Here is a 22,071-nt window from a genome sequence, read left to right as displayed (position 1 = left end):
TATTGGGGAAAAACTGCCATAAAGTAATAATTCCTATGTATAGCAAGCATATGTCATGTAAACAAAAAATGATTTTACATAGTACACAGAATAATTATGTATTTTAAATCTCTATTTAAAATATATAAACCAGTGATGTCTGGGTGGCTCAGTCATTTAAGGATCCGATTTGATTTCAGCTCAGGTCATGATCCCTGGGTTGTGGGTTCGAGCGCCTCATTGATCTTGCTTTGAGCCTGCTTAAGATTCTCTCTCTCTCCTCCCCACCTCTCTCTCTCCTCTCCTCTCTCTCTCACCTTCCACCCCGCTCCTCCCTCCTCTCTCTCTCTTTCCTCCTTTGCCCCCTACCCTTCTCGTGCTCTCCCTCTCTAAAAAATATAAATGAAATAAAATATAATATATAAGCCAGCATATCAGATCATAATATTAAGAATCTTTGGCTCATGGTGAAGCTAAATTTTAAAATGTTAAGCAATTTGGGGTGCCTGGGTGGCTCAGTCAGTTGAGCATCTGCTTTGGCTCAGGTCATTATCTCACAGTTTGTGGGTTTGAGCCCCACATCGGGCTCTGTGCTGACAGCTTGGAGCCTGGATCCCGCTTTGGGTTCTGTCCTCCTCTCTCTGTTCCTCCCCAGCTTGCACTCTGTCTCTCTCTTTGTCTCAAAAATAAAGATTAAAAAAAATTTTAAGTTAAACAATGAAAGAAAACACTAAGTAAATACTGGTAGAAGTGATATTAGCGAATAGAAAATTTGTGCAAATGGTACATGGATAAGTGAATTGGGAAATATGGTGCTAGTGAGTTAGACCAGTCACTGGTTCAGTGGGTTCCTCCTTCTTCCCTGTTTACCTAGTTGCTGATGCCAGTCAGAAGAGTCACCCTGGTTTTGTAACAGCACTTGCAACCAACTTTCACCATGGATATTAATTTTATTGATATGATAGATCACGGGATATATGTTTTAAAGTGCCAGTTATTTTCTTTCTTATACCCACTAGATTATGATATGAAGGACAATTCTGTTTTTTTCATTGTTTATAGTGAAACATTAGAAGTTGAAGGAATATTTGAGTGAGGTAAATTAATGCAAATTTAATGATGATTTATATTTTCCATTGAGATACTTTGCTTTCTGCATGCGTCTAATGGCTGTATTAAAATGTGAATTTTATTGGCACCTTTATTTGAATTCTCATATTAAATTCAGCTCAAGCATTGGTTTTTAAAATTTCTTTCATAGCCTGCTGTCTCTCTGATAAATATGATTCTACAGCAGATGCAGTATTATTATAGGAGGAAAGGCAGGTTTATTAAAAGGTGAATAAAGACATCTAACAGGGAAGTGCACTACTAAGGTTTTTAAAGACATTTGGGAGTAAAGCCAAGCAAACCATCATGTACTGTAAGCAGAATCTTAAAAAAAAAATCAATACCTTGCTGACTAGGCAGCCAATGAGGAAATGATAAGATAAAGGCTAATGTGATCATTTATTGATATGTAGCACCTAGTTGAACTGTAAGTCAAGTAAGGGGCATGTTCTGTATTGAGAGAGAGTGAGACTGCCTTTTTTTTTTTTAATGAGCTACCTTGTTTCCCTCTAAGTGTAAAGTATGCCATATTATGGGAAACAACAATAACAACACAAAGTGCATGAATAATAAATCTTGTTATTGAAGGCTTTGTAATGTCCATATTTATCTCTGAGTATAAATTTATAATCACTGTATGAATATACATTTTACCCTCTCATGTGGAACTACTGTGTATTTAGGATTTAATGGTGAAGGCAACTATATTTTTCTTGAATTACCTTTGACACGGCTTTTCACATGTATACAATTTTAGTCCGCTCTTAGAGTCCATAGAACTGAAATCTTAGTATAAAATGGCAAAAGGAAGAAGCAATGAAGAACTTTGTTTGGGGGAATTACTTGTGTTCCACTTGCAGAATAGTTTATAGAGTAGTTATTGGTCAGATGATATGGATTCAAGTCCTGGGCCCAGAGTTTAAGAGCTGTGGGCTTTGAGACAAGTAATGTATTATAACCTTAGTTTTAGTATTCTCCGCTATTCCATATACTTTTCTTGTTGAGTTGATAGGAGGTTTCCATGAATCAGGCTTAACCTTAAACCTAACACAGAGAAAACACTCAATAAGTATAAGCTGTTATGAGTGTCTTCAAACCAAGACATAAAAATCAACTTGGAATCTGAAAATACTAATACCAATTTTAAAAGATGGCCCATAATATTTACTTAAAAGTCTCTTCACATACACAATTTTTACTGTACCAATTATAATGAAATAAAAATTATTCATGTTTTAAAAAATAAAGTGCAATCCTAGTTGAAATGATAGACCTATTTGTTACTTCTAGTCAATGAACCTAGTCAAGAAATCAAATTATTGACCTCTAATCAATATATCTTATTACCAGACACATTTTATTTTGTATAAGATTCTCAATAATCTTTCAAAGATAAGTTACTTGTTACTACCTACTGTTGAGTTTATCAGTATATATGCCACTCTTCTAGCTTTATAGGTAAGAATAAGCACCGAAGCTGCAAGAAAAGGTAAATTATCCAGAATGTATACAGGCTAAAGAATTCATCATGGCAGTTCTAAGATCTGGGTTAATGTGTTACTGCAGTCATCTAGCAGTCCTTCAAATCTTCACTTTATTTTGTCATAGATCTAAAAAATTATGTGGAATTCATTTGTCAGGAAAAAAAAGAGGTCAAATTTGTATCATCTCGGGATGCCTGGGTGGCTCAGTTGGTTAAGCATCTGTCTCTTGATTTCAGCTTTAGGTCATGATCTCATGATTCCTGGGATTGAGCCCTGTGTTGGGCTTTGCACTGACAGTGCAGAGCCTGCTTGGGATCCTCTCTCTCCCTTTCTCTCTACCCCTTCCCTGCGTATTCTCTCTCTCTCTCTCTCTCTCTCTCTCTCTCTCTCTCTCTCTCATACACGCGCAAAATAAATAAGCTTTAAAAAATCCATGTGCCCTTTTTCAAGGAGAAGAAATAGCAAGAGTTACCACAGAAAGCCTTGTGCCTGATGTCAGCGCCCTTACTCAACAGTGGATAGTCTTCCTGAGCTGTCTTACCACTCATGACCTTCTTTCTCCACTTCAGCTATCCCATCTCCCTGAAGTCCCTTGGATACTTCAGGCCTGCTTATTTCTCCAAGCATGTTTCTTCCTGGAATGCTCTTTCTCCCAGATAATGACATGACTCAGTCATTTTCTTTTTGTTAGTCTTCCTGGTCACTCTCTTAATACAGCATTAACACTCTTATTTGAAATTCCTCCTTCACACATATTCTCTATTTCCTTCCCTTCCTTATTTCTCACTATAGCACTTCTTACCCTCCAATAAAGTATTTTTATATTCTTTTATTATATGTCCTGAATCCCCAGTTGGCCATTAGCACATGAACTCAATGAGGAAAGGGATTTATGTCTGTTCCATTTATTCGTATAAACCCTATAAGCTCAGAACATGACAGGCATTAATGCATGTTTGTTGAGTAAATGACTATATAAATCCTTTCTTAAGTTAGATTTTCCAAGAATTAGAAACTGCACCCATAAAGATTTGATTACAAGTGGTGTATTTGGGAGAGGATTCCAGAAACCACTAGTAGGTGGGCAGGGAAGTTACCAAGGTAGGGAGGAAAAATAGAAGTACATTATTGAGCAGGTTACTGCAGGAATGGGATCCATTATACCAGGAAATTCTATGAGGTAGTATAGAATACTTAGAGTAACCCCCCAACAAAGGGGAGAGTTGGGATATTTATTCACCAGCTAATAGCAGTCATTTGTTAATGTCTCTCTTTAGGAAGAGAGGGACATTATTGCCCTGAAAAGCATTTCCAGAGTGGAGTCAGGCAGAGTCACAAGTACTTATATTTAGAAGTCATCGGCTTAGACCTGGTGGATACCAAGGATGTAGAAGGGCCCTGATGTCATACAGTTCAAATCCATAAACCAGAAAAGACTTCATCACTTAGGGGTTCAAGAATCTAAGGACATGACTATAATTGAGGGACTCTGAACAGCACAGTGTGTTGTTTCTCAATTTGTAATAAATCCCTTGTATTCAGCTGATACCAGATTTAAATATGCATTAAAATCATTTGAAAGAAAATACATTGATAAAAGGGAATCTTGAAGACAAGTATGTGAAGGACAAGAGGCCATACTACCATGTATATACATAATTAGATCATAGTCTAAGGCTCAACAAGTATTGATCACCATCTTCTAGCACAACTGTTTCCTCTTCTTATTAGTCTCTTTCAGTATTTTTTTATAGATGGTCATTTGGTCCTTAAAAATAAAGCCTATGTTATCATCCTGACTTTCTAAAATCTGCTCTTTTGAAATGATTTTGCACATGAAAATAAGAGACGATTTGACAAGAGAGACTAAGTAGGTTAGCAGAAAGTGAGATCGGCCATCAGACAGTGGTGTTGCTAAAACATGCTTTTTCTTCATCTACCTTTTCCTTCATACTGGAAGCATTATTTCTCCTGATTATTGTAAACCATATAAACTATGGCTTCTCTAAGGTATTTGGGGTATGGTGAAGTAAATAAAACTATCCTAGATGTAAACTTAATATTTTTCTTAATCTATGATGAAAAACAAAGGAATAATTAAATGCTTTACCTGTTTTTGAATAGAATTTAAAATGATTCAGTGTAAAAGAGGTCTAAGAGAAAAAATTATACTACTTAATACTAACCATACTAAAAAAACTAACAGTACTAGAAAATTAAAAATATTTCCATTTTAGTGTAATTCTCCATGAATTTATACACAAAAATGAATATATTTTAATGAGATCAAAATCCTAAAAAAAAACCTGAGTGCATACTAAGTGGTGAAGTGATGTGTGTTTGTGCATATAAAAAGTATGCATATATACATACACATGTATGTATATATACATACATATATTTGCATATATTTACATACATGGATGTATCTTGACCTTAACTTTTCAAAGTATTAAGACACTAAATTTTAGATCAAATCTAAACCTCTAAATAGGAGTATTAAAAAGAAGAAAAATAGTATTTGAATGGTTTGTTACTCAATGTTATTAACACATTTTTGACTCTGACATTCTTAGCTGAGTTCATTATGCACTTTACAAAGCATATTGGTTAGATAAATGATTTAGAGCAGTTGCTCAAAACCAAAGAAATTTCTTTTTAAAAAGCTATCTCTGGGGCACCTGGGTGGCTCAGTTGGTTAAGTGTCTGACTTTGGCTCAGGCCTTAACCTCACAGCCCGTGAGTTCAAGCCCTGCATCAGGCTCTATGCTGACAGCTCAGAGCTTGGATCCTGCTTCAGATTCTGTGTCTCCCTCTCTCTCTGCTCCTCCTCCACCCATGCTCTGTCTCTGTCTGAAAAATAAAGCAGAATATTAAAAAAGCTTACTCTGCTCCTAATGTTCCCCCATACACAATACTACAACAAAGATACTCCATTCATTATAATTAGTAGTTAGAAATATTTTTTTCAGAGATTAGCCTAGGAACAAAATAATAAGAATATAGGAAAAATTTTCATCAGTTTTGGTACCAATTCCTACAAGATTTCAAATGGACACACAGTTTAATATTCAATGACAAACGTAACTATACATAAATCCTGATGCTTACGGGGATCTTCCCTACAGCTAGCATTCACTTATACTCTCTCTGTTTTCTAGGTGTGGCACTTGTGTGCATGCACATGTTGTATATATAGTCTTAGAGATAATTAGCAGTATCCTTTGTATGCATTTATAACTGGTATCTACATACTGATTGAAGGGTTATGTGTGCGTGTGTGTGTGTGCACACGTGCATATATCATTTTTTACTTGGTTTTATGAGATGAATATCTCTCGCCCCACCGCAGACATTTATTTAATATATATATAATTGTATGTTTGTAAGTAAATGAAATTTTCTGTCAATTGCCCTCTTTCTTCACCTCCCACCTGAGTTTTATAATCCCAAAGAAAGGTTTGGTAACGATTTTACATTAAAAAGTAGTCTGGTTCTTTATGTTCATAATTACTGATTGATATAATCACAAAAACTCTAAGTGTGAATGATAAATTTATAAATACACCTTATGTGAGAAATACTTTCAAGAATATCAAGCAGAAAGAATATTTCACTTTGTTAAGTAACTAACAAATGTGTCACATTCGACCTAAGAATGTTAGTGCCTGTACGAGGAACCTGAGAATGTATGCCAAGGACAAGATAAGACATAAAGACTATGAAATATGAAATGAGGTGAATGTCACTGAAGAAGACTCTATTGAAACATATATGCATATACTTAACTGTAGAAGAAAGAATTTTTATTGTGAACATTATCTTCCTTATTCAAATTGGAAAAAAAAAATATCAAGACCTTAAATACCAAACTCCGGAGAACTCTAGCTAAACTAGGACACATCCACAAGATAAATATTATACAGCCAAAGAAATGGCATTTGTAAGAATTTTTAATGACTTAGGGAAATTATTTGTATGCAATTCTTAGTAAAATCTATACTGCACAATATGTAATTTATTTATTTTCTTAGAGAAACATAATGAAGATTATGATATGTGGCTGTGAGTTGTTTGTTTCTACTTTCCTGTATTACATAGTTTCACACTTCCATAAAGAGTACTGTATGTATCACTTATATAATTAAAAAAATACTATTTTCTAGGAAGAATAATACAAGCAAAAATGTTTTATAGATATGATAATAAAACATATATGCAGATAGTAAAATTAAAGTACACATTTGATTAAAAGACTCCAGGCGTCTTGTAACCTTTCAAATTTTAAGATTAGGAATATGATTCCCCACAAAATTTGAGGGTCTTATATGATTAATACTTACATGTGACCTTGAGCAAGTTACCAATACTTGATCTTTGTGTATAAAATAAATAGGATGTGGGGCCCCTGGGTGCTCAGTGGGTTGAGCGTTTGACTTTGGCTCAGGTCATGAACTGATAGTTGGTGAGTTCGAACTCAGCATCAGGCTCGCTGCTGTCAGTGTAGAGCCCACTTTGGATCTTCTGTCCTGCCCTCTCTCTGTCCCTTCCCCACTTGCACACTCTCTCTCTCAAAAATAAATAAATCTGTAAATAAATACATACATACATACATACATACATACATAAACAAGATTCCTCACAATGTTATAGTAAAATCATTTAATATTATTCACTTAAAATAATAAGATTATAAATGTAAATACCTAAAGCAGTGCCTGCAATATAGCAGTCTTTTAAATAAATATCACTTTTCTGGACACCTGGGTGGCTCAGTTGGTTAGGTGTCCGTCTTCAGCTCAGGTCATGATCTTGCAGTTTATGAGTTCAAGCCCCATGTTGGGCTCTGTGTTGACAGCTTGGAGCCTGGAGCCTTCTTCAGATTCTGTGTGTCTCTCTCTGCTCCTCCCCTACTCACATCCTGTCTCTCTCTCTCTCTCTCTCTCTCTCTCTCTCTCTCTCTCTCAAAAATAAATTTAACATTAAAAATAATAAAAAAATAAATAAATATCACTTTCTTCCTCCTAAATTCACATAACTTGTTGAAGATAAAGTTGGTATTGAAATCCACATCTTCTAAGTTTTTATTTACTATTTTCTAATTTTTACTATTTTTTTCTATTTATTTACTATTATTGTTATTTAAGTAACTAGTTACTGAATAATTACTACTACTGCTTAATTATCACTACTTACTATTTATTAAGCCAGGTGTTCAGTACTATGTATTTCATTTTAATTCTTAGCCTTTGGGAAACTGAAGCACAAAGAAGATACATAATTAGTTTAGGGGCACCTGGGTGGCTCAGTCGGTTAAGCATCGACTTTGGCTCAGGTCATGATTTCGTGGTTCATGGGTTCGAGCCCCACTTTGGGCTCTGTGCTGACAGCTCAGAGCCTGGATCCTGCTTCGGATTCTGTGTCTCCCTCTCTCTCCTCATCCCCTGCTTGTGCTTTCTCTTTCTCAAAAATAAGCAATAAAAAAAATTTAAAAAAAATAATAATTACTTCAAATTGTACATGAGTAGGAGACAGAATTAGGATTTAAATTTTTTTTTTTCAACGTTTATTTATTTTTGGGACAGAGAGAGACAGAGCATGAACGGGGGAGGGTCAGAGAGAGAGGGAGACACAGCATCGGAAACAGGCTCCAGGCTCTGAGCCATCAGCCCAGAGCCCGACGCGGGGCTCGAACTCACGGACCGCGAGATCGTGACCTGGCTGAAGTCGGACGCTTAACCGACTGCGCCACCCAGGCGCCCCCAGAATTAGGATTTAAATCAAATTCTGACTTTAGTGCTCGGGTTCTTTTCACTATGCCTCACTATCGCCCCCCAAATCAGAGTTTGATATTATTCATCCAAAAATGTAAAGTGATTTGAGCAATTGTCTGATGACTCTGATTTAACAGGGTTAGGCCAACTACAGGAATATAATCAACTGTATATTTACAAATATTTTGGTAGACTCCCTTTTTAGTTGCCTTGAATTGCTTTTAAAGTAAAACATAGAATCAATACTTAGAAAAAAGATAGGAAAAGGCTTTTTTGATTTTGTAAGCTGGGTGAGGAAACATAAGTGGAATTGCTACAACATGACTATCAGAATCTGTAATGGGGATTCAAGAATGACTCTGAAGCACGTTGCCCTACCTTCGTATTTTAGAGGTTTGGGTTCCTCTTCCTCTCTGGTTCACAAATGCAAATTTGTTTATACAATATTACCATACAAGTTGTCAAGACAATGATAAATGGGATAGAAAGGGTTTGGCAGGTGATGTGCAGTATGTTGGCAAAGATGGAATAAAGCTGTCTCCCCCCAGTTCACAACCATAAAGTCACAATACAAATTTCTAAATAAGAAAAAAAAATCACAAATTCTTGTCAAGTGTAATAGATGGCATTACAGGATGTAATATGACACTTTCTAAAACTGCATAATGTGAATTCACAAAAATTTCCACTGAAAATTACATTGCATTGACATATAACTTTAGAAATGTCATTATTGGAGCTTCCAGAGAGCTAGCTTATAATAGATTCACCTCTTTATAAAGAAAATATGTCATCGGCAGTTTGTTTTACTTTATCAGCCTTTCTCTTCTCTACCTAGAAGAATAATATAAAAGTTAAAAGAATAAATAAAAATTCAAAAGTGAAGCAGAACTAGTAGGATCCCCCTGGAACAAACTGCAGCTGGCATTGTTAAGTCTGAACTGCTGGTGCATCCACATATTCTTTCCACTTCCCCTAGAAGAACAGGCTGCGCATGTAAGTGTTCGTGGAGGAATATTACCCTGATTGATGAGAAGTAACATGAAATTAATTCTCAGATCCACTAAACACTGCACAATGCAAAGCAAGCTGCGGCTTAGAGGCTGTAATAGCATATGTCCCGTAGAGAATATGCTCAAAAAATGCAACCCTCACTTTGTAGTGTTTGTACCATCTCCCATCTTCATGGAAGCCTGGATTTGCAAATTACTTTTAAATAAAGACTAATTCTGAGGCTTCTTATGGGAACAGATCGCATTTCCCAGGTAATTATAAACCAATGAAATAGCCTGGGAATGATGTAAGTCAGCACACACAGATAAGAACATTGACATGAAGAATCCCTAATATTTTTTTTATTTTTGAGAGAGAGAGACACACACAGAACTTAAGTGGGTTCCAGGCTCCGTTGCTATCAGCACAGAGCCAGACGCAGGACTTGAACTCATGAACTATGAGATCATGACCTGAGCTGAATTCAGACACTTAACCAACTGAGTCACCCAAGCGCCTCCAAGGAGTCCCTAATATTTTTAAGCAATAAAATAGTATAATGTTTGCCTTAGTCAGGACTCTCGTCCAATGCAATCCAGTGGCAAAATAAAATTTCTGCCTTGATTCCAGGGAGTAGATGGAGTTAACCTCAGGAACAATTTGGATACAGGTATTTACAAAGAGCCCTATCATCTTTTCTCCACTTCTAAGTTGCTTCATACTTTATTGGTGCCTTCTGAGAATGTTGTTTTTATTGTGGTTTTTAAAATGACCCATGGCAAAAAAAAAAAAAGCAAACCATAAGAGGCTCTTTTTTTTTAATGTTTATTTATTTTGAGAGACAGGGAAAGAGAGTAGGGAGGGGCAGAGAGAGAGAATCTCAGGCAAGCTCCATGCTGTCAGCACAGAGTCTGATGCAAGGCTCAACCCTATGAACCATGAGATCATGACTCAGGCCGAAATCAAGAGTCAGGCACTTAACTGCCTGAGCCACCCAGGCACCCCAAGATACTCTTAACTATAGAGAACAAACTGAGGGTTGCAGGAGGGAAAGTGAATAGGAGGATGGGCTAAATAGGTGATGGAGATTAAGGAGGGCACTTGTTAGGATGAGCACTGGGTATTATATGTAAGTGATGAAACACTAAATTCTGCTCCTGAAACCAATAGGACACTATGTTAACTAACTAGAATTTAAATAAAAACTTGAAACAAACAAAAATAAATAAAAATAAACAGTGAAATAAAATGATCCATGGAAATTTAAGGAATAATACTTACAATCTCAAAAGGAAAGAAATAGTCCCTCTTTCAGTAACCATGGAAATTACCTCCAGTGGCTTTAATTGGCTTTGTTAGGTTTTTTAACGGAGACTCCTAAATTAGCTACCCCTGTAAACAGTTTTTATTTACCTCTTAGAAACAGAACCCCTAAATCTCAGGTTGACGCATTGCTATTCAGAATAAGCCATCACATTTCCCATCTCCCTTTATAGGGAGCTTTCATCATGTGACTAAGTTCAGACTATTGAAATTTAAGTAGAGGTGTTATATGAGACTTCCAGAAAGACCACGTTAGGTTCTTTTTTGTTTTTGTTTTTGTTTTTGTTTTCTCAAAATAGAAGGGCTCTTCTTTTGCTTTCTTGGTCTTTCTATTTCAGACCTGCAAGGCGATAGCTAGCCATTAGTTAAGAATAGATTGATAAAAATCGGTGTTCCTGAGGATATTGTCTAGCCACTTATTATCCTTGCACTGCTCTCCTCCTTACATTTAATACTAAAGATGAAAAAAATCATCTATCAGGTATAAACTGTGAAATATTTTCTTTCTCTTTCTTTCTTTCTTTTTTTTCTTTTTTTCTTTTTTTAAACACGGGTGGTGCCTGGGTGGCTTAGTTGGTTAACTGTCTGACTTCGGCTCAGGTCATGATCTCAATGTTTGTAAATCCCAGCCTGGCATTGGGCTCTGTGCTGACAGCTCAGAGCCTGGAGCCTGCTTCAGATTCTGTGTCTCCCTCTCTGTCCTTCCCTCTCTTTCTCTCTCTCTTCCTCTCTCTCTCTCTCTCTCTCTCTCTTTCTCTCTCTCTCTCTCTCACTCACTCAAAAATAAATAAACATTAAACATGAATAACATGACCATTGTAAACTAATTGTGGTCCAGGGGAAGATACCTCTCTGGGTCATAAGGTCCTCTCCTGCGACAGAAGAGGCAGGAACAGTAATTTCAAAAAGACCAAAAAAACTCAGCCACTAATAATGGTATATATCTAATATTTACTATATTCATGTCACCAAAAAGTATGTGTCAGTAGATGCTACCTGCTATAGAAAATAAGGAAAAGAATATGTTCCCTTATCATTGTTGAGGAACTCATAATGTCAATGAGATTTAGAACTTTTGTAAAGCAGCATTTATAGGTGATTCATTTCCATATGATACTAACAGAAACATTAAGGAGAATTTAGACTGGGAGATCAGAACTATACAAAGTTGATTTAAAAAAAAATGGAAAGAATGACATAAAGAAGTTATGCTCTGATAGCTAACAGATCGTCATCCTGCCCCCAATGGAGGACAAGGATTTCTACAAAAGAAGGTACTCCAATTCTGGTGTCATACTTCTGACTCTATGACGTTATAATCTGGAATAAAAGAAACAAGCAGCTACCATGACTGAGGTTATAGTTTACTGTTCTCACAGTTCTTTTGCTTCAGTGTTTCTATGACTATATTTACTGGAGTTTTTGTTTTTTTGTTGTTCTTTTTGGTAACAAAAGTTGTTGCATGTTAGTTATCTATTTGTAATCATGTTTCCTAAACTAGAAGATGGAAAGGGGTGATTACGAACAAAAAACATTAGCAAGGACAACAAGCCCCCCACATCCCTGGTTTGTTTTTTGTTTTTTGTTTTGTTTTGTTTTGTTTTTGTAGAGATGAATTGCCAGCATTTCTTAAATCACAAGCTAAAATCTTCTTACTAAATTTTCTCTAAAATTAATTTATGTATTATATTTTCAAACTGATAGCCAACTGAGTTCTATACCTCAAGATATAAATTTTCCCAAGCCATTTTTTCCTAATCAGCAATTGAATAAAACACATGACAAATTTACAAGTGATATTTTATTTTCTAAAGCAATAATACAACATTACTAGTGTAACAGTGTACAATTTCAATTTTCTAGATATCTATTGCTTCATTAAAATACTATTTTTTAGGATATTTAATATATAATATATACATGCGATAGGCATCATGTCACATATTCACTGAGGATCTTAACATTTTCCCCAATAATATAATGTGTTATTTTGTTCTCTGCTGCAGAGCTAACCAGAAAAAATGAAATGTGTTATATATGAAAGGCCAACATATAACATATTATCACTACTGAATATTACTGGAAACATTTTAGTGGGATACATTTTTTTGGGATGTTCTCAAGAGGAAAAAAAAAGTGATACAAGTAGGCTGAAGCATTATTTAACTCTGGGATTAAAATAAAACCTTTGGCACCTCCAAAAAGGATGAAATTTTAGACACAGTCGTTTATATTCTATATTCTCAATTATGTATACTATAGTTGGAATCTATAATAAAATACTAGTTCATTTGTATTTTTTGAATGTCATCTAAAATTTTCAAAAGATATGCTTTTTAAGGGTGGGCAAAGCTAACTGTATCTTTGGGTCGGAAAGGTATCAGATGATAACAGTGCACTTTAAGGAAATCCAGTACTCTCATTAGGACTGAAATCACCCGAAAAATGAAGACAGATAATTGCAAACTGATACTACAAATATCTAGCACAGGACCGAATGAGGGCATGATAGCCTCAAATGCCAAATAAAGAAATCTCTGGAGATACATGTATGTGATATAAACACAGACGTACACATATACACATACTACTGCCTATAATTAGTATGGAACATTTAAATCTCAATGCCCCAAATAAGTAGTGTTTTGTTTTGTTTTGTTTTGTTTTTGTTTTGTTTTGTTTTAAACAAGAATTATCTTTCAGACTGCCCTTCTGTTCTGAATACACCTGAGCATTCAGGGAGTAAAATAATTCTTTACCATACTATAATCATTTGGACTTTTCAAATGCCTAGCAATTCTAATAATAAAGTCATTTTTAATTAAAATAAAATAAAGTGCTCAGATCTGAAATGTTCAGTTTGATGAGTTTTGGCAATTTTATGCAGCATGTTTGTTACATTAAATTCCCCTAGAAAGTACTCTTGCTCACCTTTTAGTCAATTCCCCTAGCATTTCTCTCTACAACCCCTAACTCCTCTCTATCACCACAGATTATTTTTACTTGTATTTGGGTGTGTTATAAATAGGTGCATATACTATTTACACTTTTGCTTGTGAATTTTTCATTTGCATGACGTTTTAAAAAGATTTCTTAGTTATGTCTTAGTAATTCATTATATTTTTATACCTAAGTAGTTTTCAGTTGAATGGATATATTCTCACTTGGATTATTTTAGAAGTTGATTGTTATAAATAAGGCTGCTATAACCATTCTTGTACAAATTTATTTTGTTAACATTTGTTTTCATTTTCCATGAACACTTAGATATAAAATTGCTGAGTTATAGGGTAAATACATGTTTGCCCTTTTAAGAACTAGAATAGGCAGTTTCAAGTTCTCTATATTGTCATGAAAATTTAGTGTGGCTTCTTTGATTTGAGCAATTTCGTTAGGTGTGTAGTGGTATCTCATTGTGGTTTGAATTTGCATCACCTTCATGATCAATGGTTTTAAGAACCTTTATTTGCCATTCAAATATATTTTTATTTTATAAAGTATCTTTTCAAGTCTTTTGTCTGCTAATGTGTAAGATATATAGAAAATTTTATATATTCTGGATCTAAGTAATTTCCCAGATATATATGGTGCAGATGTTTCTTAATATGTTGCTTGCCGATTCATTTTCTTAATGATACTTTTTATTATTTTTTTTTAATTTTTTTTTCAACGTTTTATTTATTTTTGAGACAGAGAGAGACAGAGCGTGAACGGGGGAGGGGCAGAGAGAGAGGGAGACACAGAACCGGAAACAGGCTCCAGGCTCTGAGCCATCAGCCCAGAGCCTGACGCGGGGCTCGAACTCACGGACCGCGAGATCGTGACCTGGCTGAAGTCGGACGCTTAACCGACTGCGCCACCCAGGCGCCCCTTAATGATACTTTTTAAAGAATAAAACATTTTAATTTTGTTGAAGCCCAATTTACTAATTTTGTATTAATTATTAATGCTATTTGTGCTCTGTCCAAGAAATATTTGCCTACTCCAAGATTATGAAAATATTTTTCCATATTCATTATGTTTATCACCATCTCAGATTTTTTAAGTTTATTCATTTTTGAGGGAAGGAAGGGCAGACAGAGACAAGAGAGAGAGAGAGAGAGAGAGAGAGAGAGAGAATCCCAAGCAGGTTCTGTGCTGTCAGCATGGAGCCCGATGAGAGACTCATGAACCCATGAACCATGAGATCATTACCTGAGCTGAAATCAAGAGTTGTATGTTTAATTGACTGAACCCCATCTCAAATTAATTTTTTGTATGAAATATATTAGGTTGAGATTTATGTTTTCCTTATGGATAGCCATTGTTTCAGCAATATTTGCTAAAAAGGACTTTCTTTGGCTCATTAAATTGATTTTGTGCCTTTGTTGAAAATGAGTTGACCATATATATTTGTTTATATTTCTGGTTTCATTTTGTTTAACACTACATTTTCTCAATTATCATAGCTTTATAGTAATCTTTGAGATCAGGTACTGTAAATTCTCCAATTTTTTTCTTCTTTTTCATTATTGATTGATTATTCTAGATCCTTTACATTTCAGTATATTTTAGGATAATCAGTTTCTTCAAATATAACTTGCTGGAATTTTGATGGGGGTTCCATTAAATCTTTATACTAATTTCAAGAAAACTTTAACAATTTGAGTTTTCTAATCCATGAACATGATATATTGTTGCATTTTCTTAGGTGTGAATTCATTTTTTCTCAGTAGTGTTTTACAGTTTTCAGTATGAAGGTATTATACAAATTTCACTAGTTTTATTCCTAGATATTCGTTATTTTATTGATGCCCTTGTAAAAGTTTTCTTTTTTTAGTTTCATTTTTGGTTATTGCTAATATAGAGAAATATAATCAAATATATACATATATATATATATATATATATATATATATATAGTCATTGTATTTATATCCTTTCTAAATTCACATATTGCTTTCAGTAGTTTTTACATTCCTTTGGATTTCTTTTGGTATAATGAGAAAACTAAATTTCTCTTCCACTCCTGTATCCCAGCCCTCTTCTCCAGTTCTTGCTCACAAAGACATTATTACTATTATTTTCAGAAATAGCCCATGCATATGTAAGTGGCAATAAGATTGCAGTAGATACTACATAGTTTTACATTTTGGTAGTCCCTCCGTGAGGATCAAATATGTAGTAGTATCTGTAATTCATGTGGGAACATAGTAAATAAAAAAAAAAAGTTTTCAAATCCTCCATTTGTTTTCTCCATTCTTATAATATAAAAAAACTACATTGTTCCAATGCTATTTAATATTTTGAATAAATAAAAAAATTATATATTGTGATCTTTTTATATTAATTACTCTAAAGTATTATAATGTGGAATTCTATATGTTCTATTCTACAATTAGGTTTTTGGGCCAGTGATTTTCAATCTTGCCTAGTCATTGGAATCAGCTGGCTAGCTTTAATAAAAATACTGATGTCTGTGATCTACCCAGATTTTATTGATGTGGGATATTGACTGGGCAAAGGAATTTTTTTAAATTCCCCAGGTGATATTAATTTGTAGCCAATTTGATAACTGCTATTTTACCTTGCTAATACATTTTCCTATTAAAATATATTTATATTATATTTATATTTTATATATAATATAAATATATTTATATTTAATCTCCTCAAGGGAGACTTTAAATGAAGAACAAAGTCTATATGGTCTGTATAGTTTGTATTTCTCATTTTTATAGGCAGTGTCATTTGGAATACATATGGAATACATAATAATTTGGAAACAAAACGTTTGAATAGCCTTGCATAAGGCAATTAACCTTTCAGTGTTACTGTTTCTGTATGCCCTAACTGAAATCTTAGCAATCAACTGTAACTTGTTTTTGTTAAGAAATAAAGTAAGTGCAGATCTCTTTCAAACACAAAATATGATACAAATATTTAAACATAGAAAACAAATGTACAAATGGGATTCAGGAGGAAAAAAAACAAACAAACCCCAAAACACTCATTGTATTGATAGTATCAAATGTGAACCTTGCATAGCCATGGGGAATTGCTTGGGGCCAATGTTGTAATTCTAGGTCACATAGTCTATTTGTTTGATCCAGTCTGATCTTTCTTACTTTCTTATATTCTAAAATTTTAAAACAATATCTTAAAATAATGCAAACAACACATAGAGGGGAATTAATAAACATAATCTTAGATAAGCATAGAGTAGTGGCTTCAGAAAAGTTTGTTTTAATTGCTAACATGAAACAACCATATACAAAGTTCAGTACTGAACCCCTATTTTGAGTGGTCATTATTGACATTCCAATCATCCTAACACATTTCTTGACTGAGTGAAATGTGAAAAATGCTGTGTTAGACTTCTGCATATTTTAAGCCAATTTTATTATTTTTTTCTCTTATTTACTTTTATTTTTTAAATATAATTTATTGTCAAGTCAGCTAACATACAGTGTATACAGTGCTCTTGGTTTTGGGAGTAGATTCCCATGGTTCATCACTCACATACAACACCCAGTGATCATCCCAACAACTGCCCTCCTAAATGCCCATCACCCATTTTCCCCTCCCCCCACATCAACCTTCAATTGTTCTCTGTATTAAGAGTCTCTTATGGTTTGCCTCCCTCTCTGTTTGAAACTATTTTTTCCCTTCCTTTCCCCCATGGTCTTTTGTTAAGTTTCTCAAATTCCACATATGAGCGAAAACATGATATCTGTCTTTCTCTGACTGACTTATTTCATTTAACATAATACCCTCTAGTTCCATCTGCCTCCGAAGTCAAGGGAAATAAAAGTAGAAATGAACTATTGGGACTTCATCAAGATAAAAAGCCCCTGCACAGCAAAGGAGACAATCAACAGTACCAAAAGGCAACTTATAGATTTTAAGCCAATTTTAAAATCTAATTTAACGTGTAACACAAGTGAAAAGGATATACCACAAAACACAGCACTCAACACAGTGACACAAGTTAGGTACTGACTAATCATTAACAGGCAGGTAGGCTGGTGGAAGAAAGGGAGGGAAGGAGGAAGGGAAATACAGGCTCGTTATATATAGATATATATAAGGACTATCTATCTGTAGAAAATTTTGCAAAGTTTGAAAAATTTGAAGTCTATCATGAGAATTTCTACAGAAATGTATATTTTTCTGTAGTGAGATCTGGATATAAATTTTTCCATTGTCATTTAATATCTTTGTAATATTGGAGAAATTGCTTAAACTCCTTGAAACTTATTTTTCTCATTATTTAAAGTGCATATAATAATACTTCTTAGGGATGTTATGAAGGCTGAATATGATCATGTTTTAGGAAAATGCTTAGCCAAGAGGTAGGTTAGATCCTTAATAGATGTCCATTATTTAATTTTCCAATTATATCTAAATCACTTTTGCTTTCATAATTTTATTTGAATTTTACAAGACATATTTTAAAGCAAACACCACCAAATTGCTTATCTTCTCCTTTAGTTAATCTATTTTATTAGTCTGAGTTGTTAAACTCACTGTCCATCTCTAATACACCTGAGAGTAAGGAGTCAAGATAGGGAATGTGTCCTAATTGACACATTAGCATTTACAATTTTATTATCATTATATTATTGAATTCATTCCATCTTTAGCTTTCAGACCCTTGGTAATCAGGGTGTCTCATAGACCAAGGACAGTGTTATCACTAGAGAGCTTCTTAGAAATCCAGATCTACATAATCACAATCTGCATTTTAGCAAAATTCCGAAGTAATTTATATGTGTGTGCATTAAAGTTTCAGAAGCACTGCTTTAGGCTGTATACAGTTAGCTATTACTCTTGTGAAAATTTAAGAATATATGACCTAAGATTTAGATATATTCTTATTGCATGCATTCTGATTCTGGCTCAATTCTGGACACAGGTTTCTTGTAAAGAGCACTGAAGCAGGAGTAAACACACACACACACACACACACACACACACACACACACACACTGACTGTGCCATTTAATGGTAGTAAAACTTCATCAGGCTTCTAGACTCTAAGTCTCTGTTTTGTCATTTGTAAAGTGAAAGGCTAGTTAATACCTGGCCTTGTACTCAGTGGGATTGTTTAGAAATCAAATGACATGATACTTCATTAATTTTCAAGGTCTGTACACTACAGGTTCTATTATAATCTATGAGTTTAGATCAGTTGATAGGTTGATTATGAGTAAGAAATTCTTAGGGAGGAAGACAAGATGACAACCTCAGAGTCTGACTAATAACCATTTATTTTTGCTGTCTTATGCAAGAAATAGAAGGTGGCTTAGGGAGGGAGTATCCTAAAGAGAATGGTAGTTCTTAATAGTTTTGATTTTTTTGATTGATTTGTGTTGACTTTGTTTGGGTGGGCCAATCAATTGCTTTATAATTGGCTAGTGATGAAAGCATGACTGATAACATAAAACAAGACAGTAGGATGAATTTTATTTAGCACTTAATTTCAGTTTTTCCTAGAGATGCTTCTCAGTTAGTAACTGAATTAAGGTCTGAGGAAATGTCATATGCCCTGAATTTGGCATGGCAGTAAGGATATTGTGAGGGATATCTTCATGGAAGTCAGTGATGCAAACTCTGATTCTTTCTATTACAGACAAAAAGACTTGTGGACCTCATGAATTCCAGTGTAAAAACAACAACTGTATTCCAGATCACTGGAGGTGTGATAGCCAAAATGACTGCAGTGATAATTCAGATGAAGAAAACTGTAGTAAGTAGCTGTTGCTTGAGAACACTGTGAGCATGAAGCATGTTCAATAAGCAGGAGAGCAATGTTTAGTTCAGTTAAGGTATGAATTTGAACCTATCTGTCCCACAGCTCACATTTTTATAAATATATTCACATTTGGACAAGAATATTCGGACTAAATTGACCTGAATCTCAAATGGTGGAATTATTGAAATGTTCATACTGGAAGTTATTTTCTTGTAGCTATCAGAATTGGTATGAAAGTGTCATGAGGTTTAGTGCAACCCATTAGTATGCAACACAGTAAGCCCTTGATGCAAGTTCATACAAAGAGCTGAATGATGTGGAGACAGTACAAAACATATCATTCTTTAACGGATGGTATTCATTTCATTTCAGTCTCAAATCCTTTTACACTACAAATTTACCCAAGAGCATCTTTCAGCAAAATATCATTTATTCTCTCTGGAGTAGAGAACACCATATGTATTCAGGATGCTTTTCTCTGAAAATAGAATAACACTATTATCATCATCTGCCTCCTGCATTTTTATGTAATAAATTTAAAAGACAATAATTGTCCAACAATTTTATTTTCTAAAAAGTGTGGCAGTATGTAAAATTGTGACAGTATGTTTATATTCTAACATTAATTTCTGAATATATTTCTTACCAGCATTTAAACAAAAAAAAGCAATATAATCATGCTTAAAATAAGATAATAATCAAATTCCATTTATTAAATATTCTGCTACTTCCAAAAAGGATTTGGTGAAAACAAGTGTCTACTTTTATTTATTTATTTATTTATTTATTTATTTAGGGAATGGGGGGGGGGGATATAGAGAGGGAAAAGGCAGAGGCAGAGAGAGGAAGAGAGAGAAAATCCCAAGCATGCTTTACGCAGTCAGTGTAGAGCTCAATGAGGGGCTCGATGCCATGAACTGTGAGATCATGACCTGAGCTGAAACCAAGAGTTGGATGCTTAACCGAGTGAGCCACCCTGTTGCCCCCAATAGTGTTTAATCTTATACATTAGACTAAGAACAATCATTTCCCAAGATACAGGAGATGAAATAGAAACTGTTACATTAAAGCATAGGAAGAGGTTATATAAAAGTATATAATTAGTAGAGTCATAGCCTTCATAAACCACTTGGATATTCAGTTTGCAAAATATCAACTTTTTAAAAATAACTTTTGAACTTTAATCTGACTGGTGTTTGAGGATCAGGTCCATTAACTGTGAAATCTCTGGATCATTATGATTATGGAATACTCTGATTATGGGAATTTTTATTCCATCATATATGTATCTCTCAACTGATCTTACTTAGAGTGTTCTAGATTCTTTTAATCAGTAACTCTGAAAAAACTTTATATAGCAGATTTTCAGATTCTTTCCAGTGATTAAAATAAAAACCTAATGAGGTAAGAATGGCAGGAATAGAAGAGTAAATGCAAAAAAGAAGCAATTACATATACACTCTCTATTTAATTCACTTCCATTTCAGAGCTTAAATATGCATATAACTACTTAGCTTAGTTTGGGATACATTTAGTGTTAATTGTCAATAAGATACCTGAGAAGAATAGCACAATGACTGAAAGAGAGGGTAAGTGAGAAGGCCACATTTGAAACTTACATCTTTGAAAACCCTTTATTCAAGGAGTGGTTGAAATTACATAGAAGTTAAACTACTGCTATAACTGGAGAAGAATGGGAGGAAGAATGAAGGGTGGAGATAACCTGTTTCTGAGTCTGCTGGGGTTTCCAAAGTGGTTGGGTATGATTTTGCAAGAACTCAAGGAGAAGGAACACAGCTTCTCACTTGTCTCTGGGAAAACAGTGAGAAATCACTGTAGCCATCGGCACAGAACCCTTAGGAAAAGCAAGAGAGTGCCTGCACTATCAAGCATTGCAGTATAAAATACCCCATTATGTGTGGTCCACTTTTAGTCCCCATTCACTCTGGGTATGTGGCCTAAGATAACAATGTTGATGAATTTGCAGAGGCGAGAGGACAGTGAACAAGAATGAAGCATATTATAGTTGTGAATGGAAGGATAGAGGGGATACACAGAACCAGTATCAGAACTGATAACATATTAAACATGTAAGAATGTGTGAGAGGAAGGCTCAAGGGATCAAGATAATTGAGTGGTGTTTGACAGTACCATCTGAATAGACCTGAAGAAATGAGAAAGTTTAAACATTGAAAATGTCAACAGTTCTACATGGGCAGAAGTGGAGCCTATGAAAAGAGAGAAAAGAATACAACATAACTACATAAAGCACCAAGAGGTTGGTCATATATAGGTCAGCAGTAGAACAATTACTGCTCCTGTGTAAAATGTTATTGAGATATTTCCCATTTTTTTAACTATCTATTGAAAGTTTTATAATTTTATTTAATTATTATAATTTTAGAAGTATATAATTACAATAAAACTGTATTATATATTCATATAAATTATTATTTATATATTATAATCAGGACTATATATATATCACATCATATATATATATATATATGTATATCTTTATTTATTTTTGAGAGAGAGAGACAGAATGCAAGCAGGGGAGGGACAGAGAGAGAGAGGGAGACACAGAATCTGAAACCGGCTCCAGGCTCTGAGCTGTCTGCACAGAGCCCGATGTGGGGCTCAAATTCACAAATGGTGAGATCGTGACCTG

General features: G+C 34.4%; 1 protein-coding gene across 1 annotated transcript in view; it reads left to right on the top strand.

Moving 5' to 3' along the window:
• The window catches only part of LRP1B (LDL receptor related protein 1B), a 1,901,338-nt gene that overhangs the window by 1,711,249 nt on the left and 168,018 nt on the right, over positions 1–22,071 (top strand). The window contains exon 67 of the mRNA XM_043576625.1: positions 19,278–19,394. Coding sequence (XP_043432560.1) covers positions 19,278–19,394 — 117 coding nt within the window. The remainder of the gene's footprint in view (positions 1–19,277; positions 19,395–22,071) is intronic.

Source organism: Prionailurus bengalensis, chromosome C1 (assembly GCF_016509475.1).
Source record: "Prionailurus bengalensis isolate Pbe53 chromosome C1, Fcat_Pben_1.1_paternal_pri, whole genome shotgun sequence".
Lineage (NCBI taxonomy): Eukaryota > Metazoa > Chordata > Mammalia > Carnivora > Felidae > Prionailurus > Prionailurus bengalensis.
This window is presented reverse-complemented; position numbering and strand designations above follow the sequence as displayed.